Source organism: Astyanax mexicanus, chromosome 12, assembly GCF_023375975.1.
Source record: "Astyanax mexicanus isolate ESR-SI-001 chromosome 12, AstMex3_surface, whole genome shotgun sequence".
NCBI classification, from domain to species: Eukaryota; Metazoa; Chordata; class Actinopteri; order Characiformes; family Acestrorhamphidae; genus Astyanax; species Astyanax mexicanus.
The window spans coordinates 26,969,504-26,983,970 of NC_064419.1; the positions used below are offsets into that span (position 1 = coordinate 26,969,504).

General features: G+C 38.5%; 1 protein-coding gene across 1 annotated transcript in view; it reads right to left on the minus strand.

The window, feature by feature from the left end:
- bmp1a (bone morphogenetic protein 1a) overlaps positions 1 to 10,776 on the minus strand; it is a 60,384-nt gene extending 49,608 nt beyond the window's left edge. Inside the window, exon 1 of the mRNA XM_007234765.4 lies at positions 10,411 to 10,776. Coding sequence (XP_007234827.2) covers positions 10,411 to 10,552 — 142 coding nt within the window. The 5' untranslated portion in view covers positions 10,553 to 10,776. The remainder of the gene's footprint in view (positions 1 to 10,410) is intronic.
- Positions 10,777 to 14,467: the final 3,691 nt, after the last annotated feature.

Consider the following 14,467-nt stretch of genomic DNA (forward strand, 5'->3'; position numbering starts at 1 on the left):
CCATATCATATAAGGTGCACACATATTGCACTTTGATATAGCAACATGAAGCAGCACCCACAATGAATATGCGTGTACACACACATTAACACTCACACACACTGAAGTGAGTGTGATAAATGGAAACAGTTGTTGTGGAGGTAGCAGGGGGTCGACAGAGTGGCTGCGGTCAGCTAAACCCTAACAACCCAATTACTGCAAACACAAGGAGCTATTGATCCAACACACCACCACCAAACCAGACATGCACTTTTACACAAAAACACACACGTGTGTTCCTGATACCTGATGAGCTTAAAGGCTGGCTTTACTGGGGGAAGTAGACAAATGTTCCAAAACACCAGGCAACAATTAACCCACAGCGACACGACTTTCACGGAAGGGTTATGTTTATCTGAATTTCAAAGCTGAGTCACAGGTCTCCTTTCAGAAGCCTGTTCTGGGCTGTTATGGTTTATCAGTTAAATCGAAAAAAGGACCCTCTCTTTGAGTATTAAATATAATACCCATCACTATTTATGACTTAAATATCATGATAACAGTCACAGTATTAAAATCAAATGTATAAATTCTGAGTAAAAGGAAGGTTTACTTTTTATCTTAAGCCTGTCACTCGCATAAACACAATCCAAGCTTTGTGTATGGTTTTTTATTTGAGAATTGATGCAGAATTGCAAAACTTAATATAAAAATACTTTGATTTATGATTTTTTAATAATATTTTAGCTTTTATGTAAAGTTTATTTTATTAAAAATATTTTATACTGTTTAAAAGGTTATACAATTTGTTGATCAGTAAACCCACATAACCAAGTATGAGTTTAAATGGATTCTCTCTTTTACTTTCTACTGGAACTAATTTTCTACCTTATCAGGGAAAATGGATGCTTTTTGGAGGTGTCCTCTTTCACAGCGGTAGTGAGAGTTTCAATGCCCACTTTTCTTCCTCAGTTTGAGATCTAATTATTGGGCCTAATTGAGCGTGAGAGGGGTGATTGGAGTAAGCAATCCCACAGCTTTTAGGATTGCTTTACACTGAACATTAAACCATATTGTTCCTGTTAATTCACCACAAACAACTTATGTTTGTCAAGAGGATAATGCATATATTATTAATTATTTACCCAAGCCCAGTCCAACAGATTATATTTCTGCAGACCATTGCGAACCAACCTGTTGCCCATATCCCAAAAAAAAAGTTTTTTTTACAAAATTGTGTACAGTAAATTGCATCATTTAGAGTGTAGAATTATAAAACAGACAACTTGTATTTGACAATAAGACAAATCATGTGGCTTGTCATGTGGCTTTTATTGCAAGTTTGATAAATCTGCCCTTATGCAGATATATGCTTCAATCACTTCAATCATAACTTGATGGGAAAACACTTGGGATGCACAAAAATATTGGAATTATATCTGTGTCTAGATGTCTATGTCTACTGTGATACTTTTTTTACGCCTTAAAAGGACCAAGCAATGTTGGCCCCAGTACTACAATGTCTATGCAACTTTAAGGTTAATTATTATTGTATTTTTTTTATTTCAACAGATTGATTGTTTTATTTAACCTTGTATTTTATTGTTTGCATACAGTTGCTTTAAAGCTAAAATGCAAGGCATTTATTTCTAAAGTTATACCATGGTGTCTAGTCTCATTGTAAGTTATAAATATGTATATCGTTATCTGAAGATACATACATAAATTACATATTTATATACATATATGTAATTTCAGGCCCAGAATTCCTACATCATACATCTCTAGGAGGCACAGATTTCTGTCTGTAGTTAATGCAAAGATTAGAAATGTCCTCAGGTTTACCCACTCTCTATATCACCCCATTACTCAGTGTCAGCATATACTGCTGGTGCTGACAAATTCACTCCACACACACACACACACACACACACACACACACACACACACCAATCGCTATGCACACTCTTTCTTTCACTCTCACTTAGAAAACTTTGGTCTCTCTCTTTCGGGTGCTGTCTTTCCCTTACTTAACCCAATTCTCCCTCCCCCACCACAATACAACACACATATGCTGAAAAGATCTACAAGGATCATGTTGGATTTCTGTCTGGTTAACTTCTGAATACATAGCAGGCCGGGCCTTTACTAGTGACTGACATTTAAACTTTTTTATTCTTTAATTTAAGGTACACTCTATCTTCACACTAACTTGTACCCTGTCAGAATCTAGCCTTATGTCATCAACGCCTTTATTGAATGAATCACTCAGGATTTAGTGCTTTAACAAAACATATGGCCTGAGGAAGTAAGTATTTTGCAGAAAAGGTGTTTCAAGATATGAATTTAGATCAATTGTGTAAGACACCTAATGAAAATTATACACAGCTAGGGATTCATATTTTAAAGCCAATGCTGACAAACTTGCTAATCCATGTAGCCTCATAAAATCAACCACCAAGTGTAGCCCTTCATCTTCTATTAGTTTCAATATTTCTTGTCCTCTCCTGAACTCCAGTTTTTATGGTCAGAAATCCAATTGTGTTATGCACAAATACTAAGTTGATAACCTGTGAACCCTGTACTGTGAATAAAACTGAATTGTGTCCTGATTGCATCAGAATTAGTGTTTTGTACTGGCCAAATTTGTTTAATCAAATAGCAGAGAAAGTACAGATTGCAGAGTAAAACACTCTTAGAGTTTAGACACAACACAAAATGAACCACTTCCTGCCCCCAATCCTTGCAAAAATCAATTGTGTTTTTTTTTATCAATATACACAATATACACACTTGTACAACAAAATTCTTCTCTTTGAAAAACCCAGTTAAGAAAGCCACAATACAGAAGTCATATAGCAGAAAGGGTTAAGAAAGGATCTCGCCCAATGACCTAAAAGGGGTAGCCAATGAAATGCAGGTATAAAACCTCAAAACCTATATACTGCAGAACTTCATATCATGTAGACAATCGCAAAGGACCCATTACTGTTCTTAATCTAGAAATGACTGATTGAGGCACTTGCAAACGATACAAAACGGTATCATACATGGCAGCTGTTTTAGTATTTTTTGCAGAAAATGAATGGACATTTGCAGGACATTAATGTAGAAATAAACTGGACATTATAGTACCACCAGTTTACTAAATCTGAATAACATCTTGCAGAGGCCACTTTTGTGTTTACGTTGGCTTTTATCATTCCTTGATCTTTCTTGTCTTCCCCTGTTGTGTTTATATTTGAGTTTCAAGACACGCAGGCCTTGTTTCAAACTGTCTGGTTCTTATTTTTCGCTACAACCATGTACAACTGTAAAGAAGCTTTGTTCATAACCATATTCCTCTGTGTGACAATTACCATTCTTTCCATTAAAAAATAAAGTGAAGAAATCTAATCAGAACAGAAAATAACTGGTGCCAGATCAGAAGTAGAAAGTCACAGCAGCTTTAAGCAGTGTAAACAGGCTGCGGCGAGCTAGCCAGGAGGACCCTGAATGACCTGCAGTCACATCAGCTGGCCGACGCCGACTCAGTCCTGCGTGCCTCAGACCGCCGGACTGGCCAGGCCTGGCACATGCTGAATGACCTACAGTCTGCAGACATCTCCTACCACCCCCACTAACCAACCTTCTCTCTCTCTCTATTTCCTCCACTTGTCTCTTTACTCACTGCCTGCTTTTTTCTTTTGAAGCCCACGTCTGGACTCACTGCCTGCCACATCACGAGAGACTGCCTTCTCCAACTGATCCAAATGCTTCTGGAACTGTTCAGACAGAGAAGAATTGAGAAGAGAACAGAACACTCTCCACTCAACTCTCCTTTTAGAGGAAGCTTCTTTTAAAACCTCAGTTGAAAACCCTCAATTGAGAGGTTCTTAAGGGAATCTAATGTTGTTTTCTTCTGCAGGGTTTAGACATTTGGTTTTTAGAAATCCAGATGTATCCAGATGAAGACTACCTAGCTTTATGGCCTAGACTTGATGTACTTGACATAGTTTTTAAATCTAGCTGTAAATCTAGTTCAATGACATTGTGATATATCACAAATCATGTTTCACTTGACTCATGTCAAGTTCGTATCAGCACAGGAAATAGTAGAACCACCTGGAACCCTTTTGGAAAAGCTTCAGTCCATTTTAAAGCTCAGAGGTGCTTCAAAAAGAAATATCAGACAAAATACAGATAATCAAAATAGTTATCAACATAAAAATGGTATCATCTTTACCACTGCAAACTGCAATGATACTTCCAATTCATGTTTACAATCAAATATATTCTGTAGAATTCATCAACCCCCCCCCCCCCCCAACCAAAAAAAAACAAACACCCAAAGTCAAACAGGAAAAGCCTTGCGGAAGCACTGGGCCATGGAAGTCATTATATCTCCCTAGAGTGAATCAGACCTACATTCTGCAGACACAAACATCTGATGGGTAAAACAAGCTAAAATGACTAGCGAGTAGCCAACTTTAAATCCATCAGCACACTCGTCAGGACCAGACCAAAGAAAAACACTCAAAGTTACTTGAGCCATAAAATAGAAAGTTGTGCTCAAATTCAATCAAACAACATTAAACTCAACATTAACACTGTGAGGAAAATAAATGATTTCAGTTTGACACTACATTACACCCGTAACATAGCATACTACAAGTGATGGACAAAACATCTCATCCATGGTAGATGTTTGCAGGACTTCAGTAAGTGCAGAATAAAACACCTACAACATTCATGTTTTGGATCATTAGTTTCTGTGGCAATTTGTTATCAGATGTGATCAGCACTTAGTCTTAGCATTACTGCCCAGGTCAGGTAATTTTTTGGTGGAATATATACATTCTGTTTGACCAGCAGAGGCAAATAATTGCTTTTGTGCTAAAGCGTGTTGAGCACCATTTCAAACTAAGTGTAAAGCAACTACTTTAAAGTTTCTGTTAATCAATTATTCTGTGTTGTTTCAATATATCATCATTCAAACATGGCACCAATTGACCACGGGGGGTGAAACACATTTCACAGTGGCTAGAAATGGAGGTATATTTGCTTTAGGTGAAAATGCAATCACTTTAATCCAACAAAGCTAGAGCTTTCTGTGTTACTTTACCATTTACGCTAATGTAACTGTGGCCTACTGTTGTTTATTTGATAAAATGTTGTACAATTAATTTCTATTAAAGCCGTATAAAGTTACAAGTGTATCCACCTTTTTGAAAACATATATTAAATTAAACAAAAAAAACCTTTTTAAAAATCTGCTCTGAAATTGTTGAAGTTGAGCATGACATTTGACCAGGTGTCCCAAAGCTAGCTTCAAAATCTAGCATTGTACTCACACTGAGTGTAGGGACACTTTTGGTGCTGTGACATTTAGCCTCAATTATAGCTAAATGTCAGCACCAACCAACCCCCAACCCACCTCCAACTCTCAGACAAAAAGCTACACTTTTCCACTCCATTTAGAAAGTTTATAACACAGTCAAACAGCAACTAACTTCCATTTTTCAGTGACTTTACAAGAGCTAATTATCCTGTCCTGTCTTTAAAGTGTTCCTCAGCTGCTTTCAAGCTTCGAAACGAACAAGATGTCACGAAATACAGCCTCAGTCTTAAGAAGTGGAGATGAGGGTTTTTAAACTAAACAAAAGCTCTGGATTCCACCCCAAACTGTGCAGCTTTGATTAGACTGTAATTAAGGTTCAACATTTGAGCTGCGTTTAGCATTCTTTAACATCTTTATCTCCTAGCCCTCCTTATCTGCCCATATATGAGCACACACTCACAGCCTCTCTCACACGCACACACACAAGCACAAAGAAGACAATGGTTTTATTTGGTGAATGCAGTTCTCCTGAGAATGACATAATGGAATTCAGCATAGAAAAAAGCCATGCTTACTTTACTATTTAATCATATTAGCTTCCCTCGCTCTCTTGCTCACGCTCTCTGGCACGCACTGTTCCTCTCTCTGTCTGTAGACTCTAACACATCAGCAGGAGGATAGCACAGCAAAACTGAAGGGTGTAAACGGGCTTCAACAGTTCTTAATGTATTTTACCCTTCCGAAGTCTGTCTAAATTGTTTGCATACACAAACAGCTCTAACAAATTTAATGAAGAACAAAACACTTTTCCATGATATTGTAAGAATGAATAAAAAACAGACACAAACATATGCTTGCTATTATTACAACTTGCTGTGTGCTCAATATAAATGTACTTCATTATAGCACTTAGCCATCCTGCATTTGAACCATGTTAAACAAAATGGTGTGGTAGTCTTTCTTAGTTTGTCATGGGGAGGAGAACCTCAACTGAATGCTAAGTGGCGATGTGTTTTTTAAGGATGGGAGCCTTTCAAGCCACAACTACAAGGTAAAATAATTACTGTATGCTGAATGTTTTTAGAAACATTCAATAGCCATTTCAGATAGTTACTAAAATGGCTGTTTGTATTGTTGATATCCTGATCCATGGTTCTCACAATAAAATCTTTTTGTGGTCAAATTTAATCCTGATTCAATACTGGAAGTCCATGAACATCTCAGGCAAGTTGTTGCTCACTAACAAAAACTGTTGGAATATCGTTTTAACAGTTCTTCTCTCACTAGTTGCATTGCCACTCTGGCAGACAGAGAGGACTGTGGGATTGTGTGATATCACTAGGTCTGCATGCATGGCACAGGCCCCGTGTGGTTTTCTGAGCATCTGGAAGAACACAAGACTGAAGAACCACATTCTGGGTGAGTGCTGCAACAGGGATTCAGGTCAAAGAGTCTTTTCCTCTCTCTGTTATTGAAACCACGCAAGGAAAGTGTGTCTGTGTGTGTTTGAGTTTGTCGGTGTGTGTGTTTGGGGGAGATGAGTACAGTTTGTGCCAGTCTGTAAGAACTGGCACAGTTTAAGGGACAGTAAGTATTGCATATAAGTGTATCTGTGCTGTCTGGAGCATTAAAGCAAACTTGAAGACAAGCCACTGTGGGGACATCTGTGGAACAGATGAAGACCGGCTGTCTTCTTTATAACGTTAATAGCATAGCTCTCGTCAGCTCTATCAGTTTAACAGATGGAAATAATTTAACTCTCTACTACTGTTATGGTAAAAGTAAAGTCCATCTGAGCACAGTCTGTGAAAAAATGTCACCCATTAGGTGTCAGTTCTCCATATAAAATGTCTTAATATATGTTGCTGTGTCTGCAGGGCTTTCACCAATACCAGTAAATCGTTGGAGCCTCAATATAAACCAATATTAATTGGCCATCCACTGTACAGTTACAGTAATACACCATATGTAGAATTATATATGTATAAGGCCAAGCCACATGAAAATGCAAGTTTAAACAGAGCCAGTCACTTAAACCACTTCAGGAAGTTCTCTGAGAAGCATTTAAACCAGGTTATAGCAGTGTAAATGCATTTGCCTCACAAAGTCGCTGGGCACATGATCCGTGTCCGAGAAAGATAATCACGGAAAACAGCAACCATCTTTAGGACCGCGCAGGAAGAGGCTAAACAAATAAAGCAGATCTGAATAATCTGTGAGCATCGCAACCCCGGTTCCTTTCATCATCATTGTAAAAAAACAGTATGTAAACTACACATGATGAGTAAAGTATTAACATTTTTTATTAACAGATTTACAAAAGCAAGATTACATTTGAATCTCACATAAAGTCTTAAAATTGAGTTCCAATGCCAAAAAAACAAGTCCTCGTTTTTCCTAAAACTGCAGGAACATTATTGCATAAACAGATCAATAAGGCTGTACAACAAACAGGAGAAAGAGAACAGTTCACTAACCCCTGAGCAGTGTATAAACACAGCATCTGTGTTCAGGACCTCATTCTAAAGTCTGTTACGCTAATAAATAAAAAAACACCAAAAAGTGTGGAAGCAAAGAACTACATACGCCATTAAAATAGTTAGTTATTTGATAATTAAATTGATAGATTTCACAAATTTCTTTACGGTTAGAAAACATTCGGAAAATGTAAATGTCCTGCCCCAATTAAAGGTTTCTCCTAAAGCTAGACATCAAGTCCACCTTTACTTTACATATTGCACAGAAAATACACTTGAACCTCTATAGGAAGCCAAACCCTGCCCTTCTTCCCCATCAGCCCCACGGAACAGTACAGATAAAAGGCTGTAATAACTTCATATTCCAACACAGCCACCCAAGAGGCCTGTTATTCCCTAATTCTCTGTTTGCTTTGTTGGTTTGAAACATAGTAAAAGAATTGGGCCACATTTGAAATCCCTTATGGCTGACATTTACTGGCCCACTGGGGTCTGGCTGCTCTAGAGCTCCCTCAGCTGTGAAATTCAGGGCTCCCTACCCCTTGCATGTGTCATCTATCTAAATCTTGTAGAGCTACTAACCGGTAATAGAGGCCTGGACAGACCTGATGATGTAAGGAGTGAAGCTGTTTGAAAGTGATGCTCCGCAAGGACTTGTTTGTTTACACTGGAAAAGAGAACAGGTCAGAAGAGCAGCAGCTGTGAGAAACTGCTCATACTACGAGTTTAACGTCAAAGAGGTCTTCCTGACTCACTTGCTGCAGTGTCTGGAAACGTGTTTATCTCTTTTACGAAACAATGACGTTAATCGTGTCTGGCGCTAAAGGGCTCCAAGCACACACCTATTTTTTCACTAACACACAAGAAATGTCCCAATTAGCAGCACACGATCACAGTGATACTGTAATTAAAACAACATAAGAAAACTGCTTAACTTCCAGTAAAATTTAGTCTAAAAAGATTTCTCACATTATATCGTTGGCAAAAGTTTTTGGACACCTTCTATCTCATTATTCTTTCTAAAATAATACATAAAGGCAGCTATCCTCAAAGTTAATGCATGAAAGATCAGCAACACCAGAGCATCAGCAGGTCAACCAGGGTAACCTGCTCGGAATACCAATACGAGCCGGTGGGCTGCGATTATTGTCCCTGAGCCACTTGTAGGGGGACTGTGCCTTTCTCAAGGGGTGAAAATGTAAAAATGAACAGCCAAGAGCTCCTTTCAGCTGCAAATTAGGACACGGGAGAAAGCCAGGCCTTGAAAGAGTGAAAAAGAGCAGGATGAAAGAGAGGGAGGGAGGGAACGAGGGGTGGGAGGAGGAGAGGAGAGGAGTTAATAGAGATGGAGGTCTAGGAGACTTCACTCGTCTCCTGAGCAGCCCTGTCAGAAAGAGCAAGGGAGGCGTATAGAGACAGACAAAGTTTTAAAGAAACTTCCCAAATCAGGGTTGTTTACAGTGATGGGGAAGAGAAGGCCTCTAAAAGCTACATTACATTAATTAAACTACATCACATGAAATTAAGCTGTTATGAATACACTGCCTGATGCCTGAGACACTGATTTATGACAGATTAGAGAATAAAAAAGTAAGTGCCCAAATGTTTTATTTATTTAAGGTTTTAATTGTGGAGGAGTTAACTCTGGGTGTTGTACAGCAAAATAGTCCCTGGAGAAAACTTGGTTCTTTGTTCAGATTTATCACTTTATCGCGATAACAACATGCACTCTAATCTTAACTATTTAATAGAACAGAAATTAGAGAAGCTCCCCTTTAAGGCCAGCCTAATTTTTACAGTTTTAAATTCTGAAAAACCCTCCCCAAATATAACTGTAGATCATATGACAGCAAAACACACCACCTCATTTCCTTACAGTGGACACAGACTTATCCCCAAAAGTTAGTCTTGAAACAATTGGACAGCTTAAAAAAACAACAAAAACCATTTCAATAACTACAAACATTAGACTAGTTCTGAGGGTTGACAAAACTGACAAAACTTATGCTTCACAGTCCAAATGTGACGTCAAGCACCTCAAGCAGGAAAGCCCATCTGCACAAACTTAAAGAGCCGGAATGCAGGAGAAAAGTGGCATTTGCATTGCAAAATCATGCAAAGCAGCGCAGTCGCCACCACAACAACAATAAACAAACAACAACAACGTGCAACGTCACTGCGTTAAAGCTTTTTAAAGTTTTATTTGTTGCTTAAGACGGTTGCACAAAGTCGACGCTGTGTTGTACTGTATTTGCACATGACAACAACAACCTCGACAACAATAACAACAGCAGCAGCAGCCGGAGCAAGAAAAGTGAACTTTCACGATCGATATGTGTTTGTTCGCTTGCTTTTTTGCACTGACTGTCTTTGTTGTTTTGTTGCACGCGCTAGGTGCACCGTACCAAGTCAAGCCAACACAGATAAGCACACAAAACAAAAAAAGTAGCGAGTCGAGCTGCGATTTTACAGCCTGTCAGTAAAAGCATTAAAGTTAGCACTCACTCCTCGCTCCAGATTTACGTGGCTGTGCACGGCGGAGGAGGAGGTAGAGAGAGGGGAGAGACAGCGAGCGAGAGAGAGAGACATTGAGAGAGCAAGCAAAAAGAGCACCGTTCGCTCAGCAGCTCTCACCTGCTTTACACGGGTCTTTGTAGTCGATGGCATCCGGTGGCTCCTCGTAGTAAGTGGGCTCGAGCGCGTCCAGCTCGACGCTGAGCAGCACGCGCAGGGCGGAGAACAGAAGCAGCAGCGCGCAGCTCGCGGCGAGATCCATGATTCAGCCGACAGAGTGGGACACACGGCGCGGGGGAGAGAGTGGAGGACTGAGAGCTGAGGGAGAGGGAGGCGGAGGAGGAGGAGGAGAGAAGGAGGGGGATTGGTTTTAGGGGGGGAAATGAGATCCGCGGGGAGGGCGGGTTCTAACAGCACGACTCTGCCTCCTCTCCGCTTCTCTCCTCTCTCTGCCTGAAGATCCTGCTCGAGCTCAGGGGCTCCGCGGCTGCAGTGACGTGACCTGCGGAGGACAGGAGAGGGATCAGAGGCAGGGGTCAACCAGACGAGCCTCACACACACACACAATCTCTTTAACCTCACCTACATAATGATAAACTCTGGATGAACTGTATTTAAGGTGGATGAACAATCAAATATGATTTATGTATGCCTGTAATGTATCTTTAGTTAAAACGTTACCAATTAAGTTAACGTCAGTTCAAATGTTTCTGGTAGTTTAGTTGTTTATTTCACTTTATCATGTTATTTATTTATCCAACTTTAAATTGGATGTTTTGGTATACAATAAAGTATAAAGAAAATAAAGTATTTTCCCCCTACAGATTCCTTTTGCTTTTGTATTTTTGTCATACAGATTATGAAACATATGTTAATATCAGACAACGATGAATGTAAATATAAAAAAATCACTTTTTAAAGGATCATTTTATTTATTAAATGAAAAAACTAATAACTTGGTTGTGCCAACCTTGGCAGCAACAACTGCTATCAGGCTTTACTAATAACTAGCAATGAGTCTTTCACATCTCTGTGGAGGAATTTTGGCCCACTTTAAGATCATGCCACAGCATCTCAATCTTCTTCAGTATTGTCCGGTAAAAAGCAGAATTTCTGGTTCTAACCATTACAGGAAGTTGTCCAGGCCCTGAAGCAGCAAACCAGTCCCAGACCATCACACTATCACCACTAGTTTTACATTCAGTTTGATGTTCTTCTTCTAAAATTATGTGTAAGTTTACGCCAGATGTAACAGGACACACACCGTCCAAAAACTGTCACGTCAGCCCAAAGGATATTTACCCAAATTCCTGGGGATAATTAAGATGTTGTTTGGCAAATGTGAAATGGGCTGTTGTGTTCTTTTTGTTCAGCAGTGTTTTTTGCTCTGAATTTTATTTGCCTTGGACATTTTTCTTATTATTGGATCATTAACGCTGACCTTAACTGAGGCCAGTGAAATCTGCATTTCTTTAAATGTTGTTCTCGCTTCTTTTGTGACCTCCTGGATGCATAGTCCATGCCTTTTTGGAATCATTTTGGTCGACCGGCCACACCTGAAAAGGTTCAATAGTGTTCCATGTTGTGTTCATTTGTGAATAATACCTATCCACTGGAGTCCCAAAGCCTTGGAAATGACTTTGTAACCTTTTTCAGATTGAAAGATGTCAATGACTTTGTTTTCTCATTTGTGTTTGAACTTCATTTATAATGTATTGCATTTTGAGATCTTTTCGCTGCTTCATGTTGTCAGACAATTTCTATTTAAGTGATTTCTTGATTCTACATGTCTGGCGGCTAATGAAATTAAACTTAGCTATCCAAAAAGTGTGATTAATGACAGTTAATTAATGGGGGGCGAACACTTTTTTTATGAAGACCTATATTGGTTTTAATAGTTTTTTCCCTTAATAAATGAAATCATAATTTAAAAAGTGCTTTTTTATATTTACTCAGGTTATAATATATTTTATTATATATTATATTAGATATTTATATTATCTAATATTATATATATATAGTTTGATAATTTGAAAAATGTAAGTATGACAAAAATGCAAAAATAAAAGAACTCTTTAAGGGAGCAAATACTTTTTCACTGTACATATTTATAAGTCCTGGGAGGCCAAATGAATGTGATCAATCAAATTACTCTTTTAATGAAGACTGTACATCTTTACATATAGAAGCTGCCAGAGAGAATCTCAGTAGACAGACATTTGCTTGCTCTCATATAACTTATATATAAATGAGAGAGAGAGAGAGAGAGTATCGGCCAGTCCACACATTGTGTGTGTTTAACTTATTTAACCTTTCATACCCCCAAAAAACATTGTCTATTCTTAAATAGAAAAGAATTACTCTGATAGCAGTTAATTATATCATGCAGTAACATTTATTTAAAGGATACGGCTTGGTTATCGTTAAATGTTTGTTAGCTAACCTGACTAGCCAACTAGGTTAACATAAACAGTTGGAAGAAAACAACGAATTTCCTCAAAAAATAAACAATAAAATGACATATTCAGCCCGCAAGAGTTATTAAGATATAACTTTTAAAGTTAAATTACAACCTGCATAGCTAGCTCTAGCGTTTTTAGCTACCTGAAACCCCTGATGTGAAGCTCCTCACCGAGGAGAAGTCTCTGAAGTGAATTGACGGTTAACGGTCAGCGCGGGAAGCGCGCGCAGTAATTTAAACAACTGTGACTGAGCTCGTGACCCGCTGCGCAGATTCGCGCTGATCTACCTCTCACTTTACCCAGTACTGTTTGTTTATCCAAGTTCAGAGACCTGCCGCCTGAATTCTGAATTTAGAGACCACCGTTTTTGAACCAGTTTCTCGGATTTTACTATTTATAGGTAGATGTTTAAGTAAAATGAACATTGTTGTTTGATTCTATAAACTACGAACAACATTTCTCCCAAATCCCAAATAAAAATATTGTCATTTAGAGCAATTATTTGCAGAAAATGAGAAATGGCTAAAATAACAAAAAGGAATTTGTTTTCTTTCCGGTAAGAGTTCAATATTTCAATATAAATCAATATTTGGTGGAATAACCCTGGTTTTTATTTCACAGTTTTCATGCATCTTGGCATGTTCTCCTCCACCAGTCTCACACTTTTTGGATAACTTTATGCCACTCCTGGTGCAAAAATTCAAGCAGTTCAGCTTGCTTTGATGGCTTGTGATCATCTATCTTCCTCTTAATTATATTCCAGAGGTTTTTAATTTGGTAAAATTAAGGTAACTCTTCATTTTTAAGTCTCTTGTCTTTTTTCCAGAGCTGTAGTTACTTGTATAGTGGAGGACATTTTCATTTAAATATCGAAGTGTTTTTGTTAGGTTTATTTTATTATAGGATTATCCACCTTAAGGTGGATGACTGTTCTCTGATAGCAAATAATATTAAATAAACACACATTTTTTGGTTGAGTTACATCTTTTAAGGTGGATGATGGAAAAAACACCCTTTATATAACATTGTCTAATAGGCATTTTGATTTAATGTTGAAATTCTGACACTAAATTAAAGATCATTTACATTACATTACATTACATTTGGCAGACGCTTTTGTCCAAAGCGACTTACAATATTGAAGTGCAAATAATAGAAGAGGTTAAGTACAAAAATAATAGAAGTTAAAAATAAAGCATCTATAGATAGGGCCTTAAGGAGGTCAGAGGGAAATAATGGGATAGAGGAGTAGAGAAGAGGAAGAAGGAGATGAGGTTAGAATTAGTTAGTTTGTTAGAGGTGTTAGGAGAGTAAGTGCTCTTTGAAGAGCTCTGTCTTCAGGAGTTTCTTAAAGATAGCGAGAGATTCTCCTGATCTGGTAGTAGAAGGTAGTTTGTTCCACCATTGGGGAACTCTGTATGAGAACAGTATGGATTGCTTTGTGTGAGTGTTTGGCAAAGCGAGGCGACGTTCATTGGAGGAGCGCAGCGGCCGGGAGGTAGCGTAAGCCTTCAGGAGCGAGTGCAGGTAGGAAGGAGCCTGTACTGTCATCACCTTGTAGGTGATTGTAAGCACTTTGTATTTGATGCGAGCAGCAACCGGTAGCCAGTGGAGCTCAATGAGCAGCGGAGTGACATGTGCCCGTTTTGGTTGGTTGAAGACCAAACGTGCTGCTGCATTCTGAATCATCTGTAGTGGTTTTACTACACAGGCCG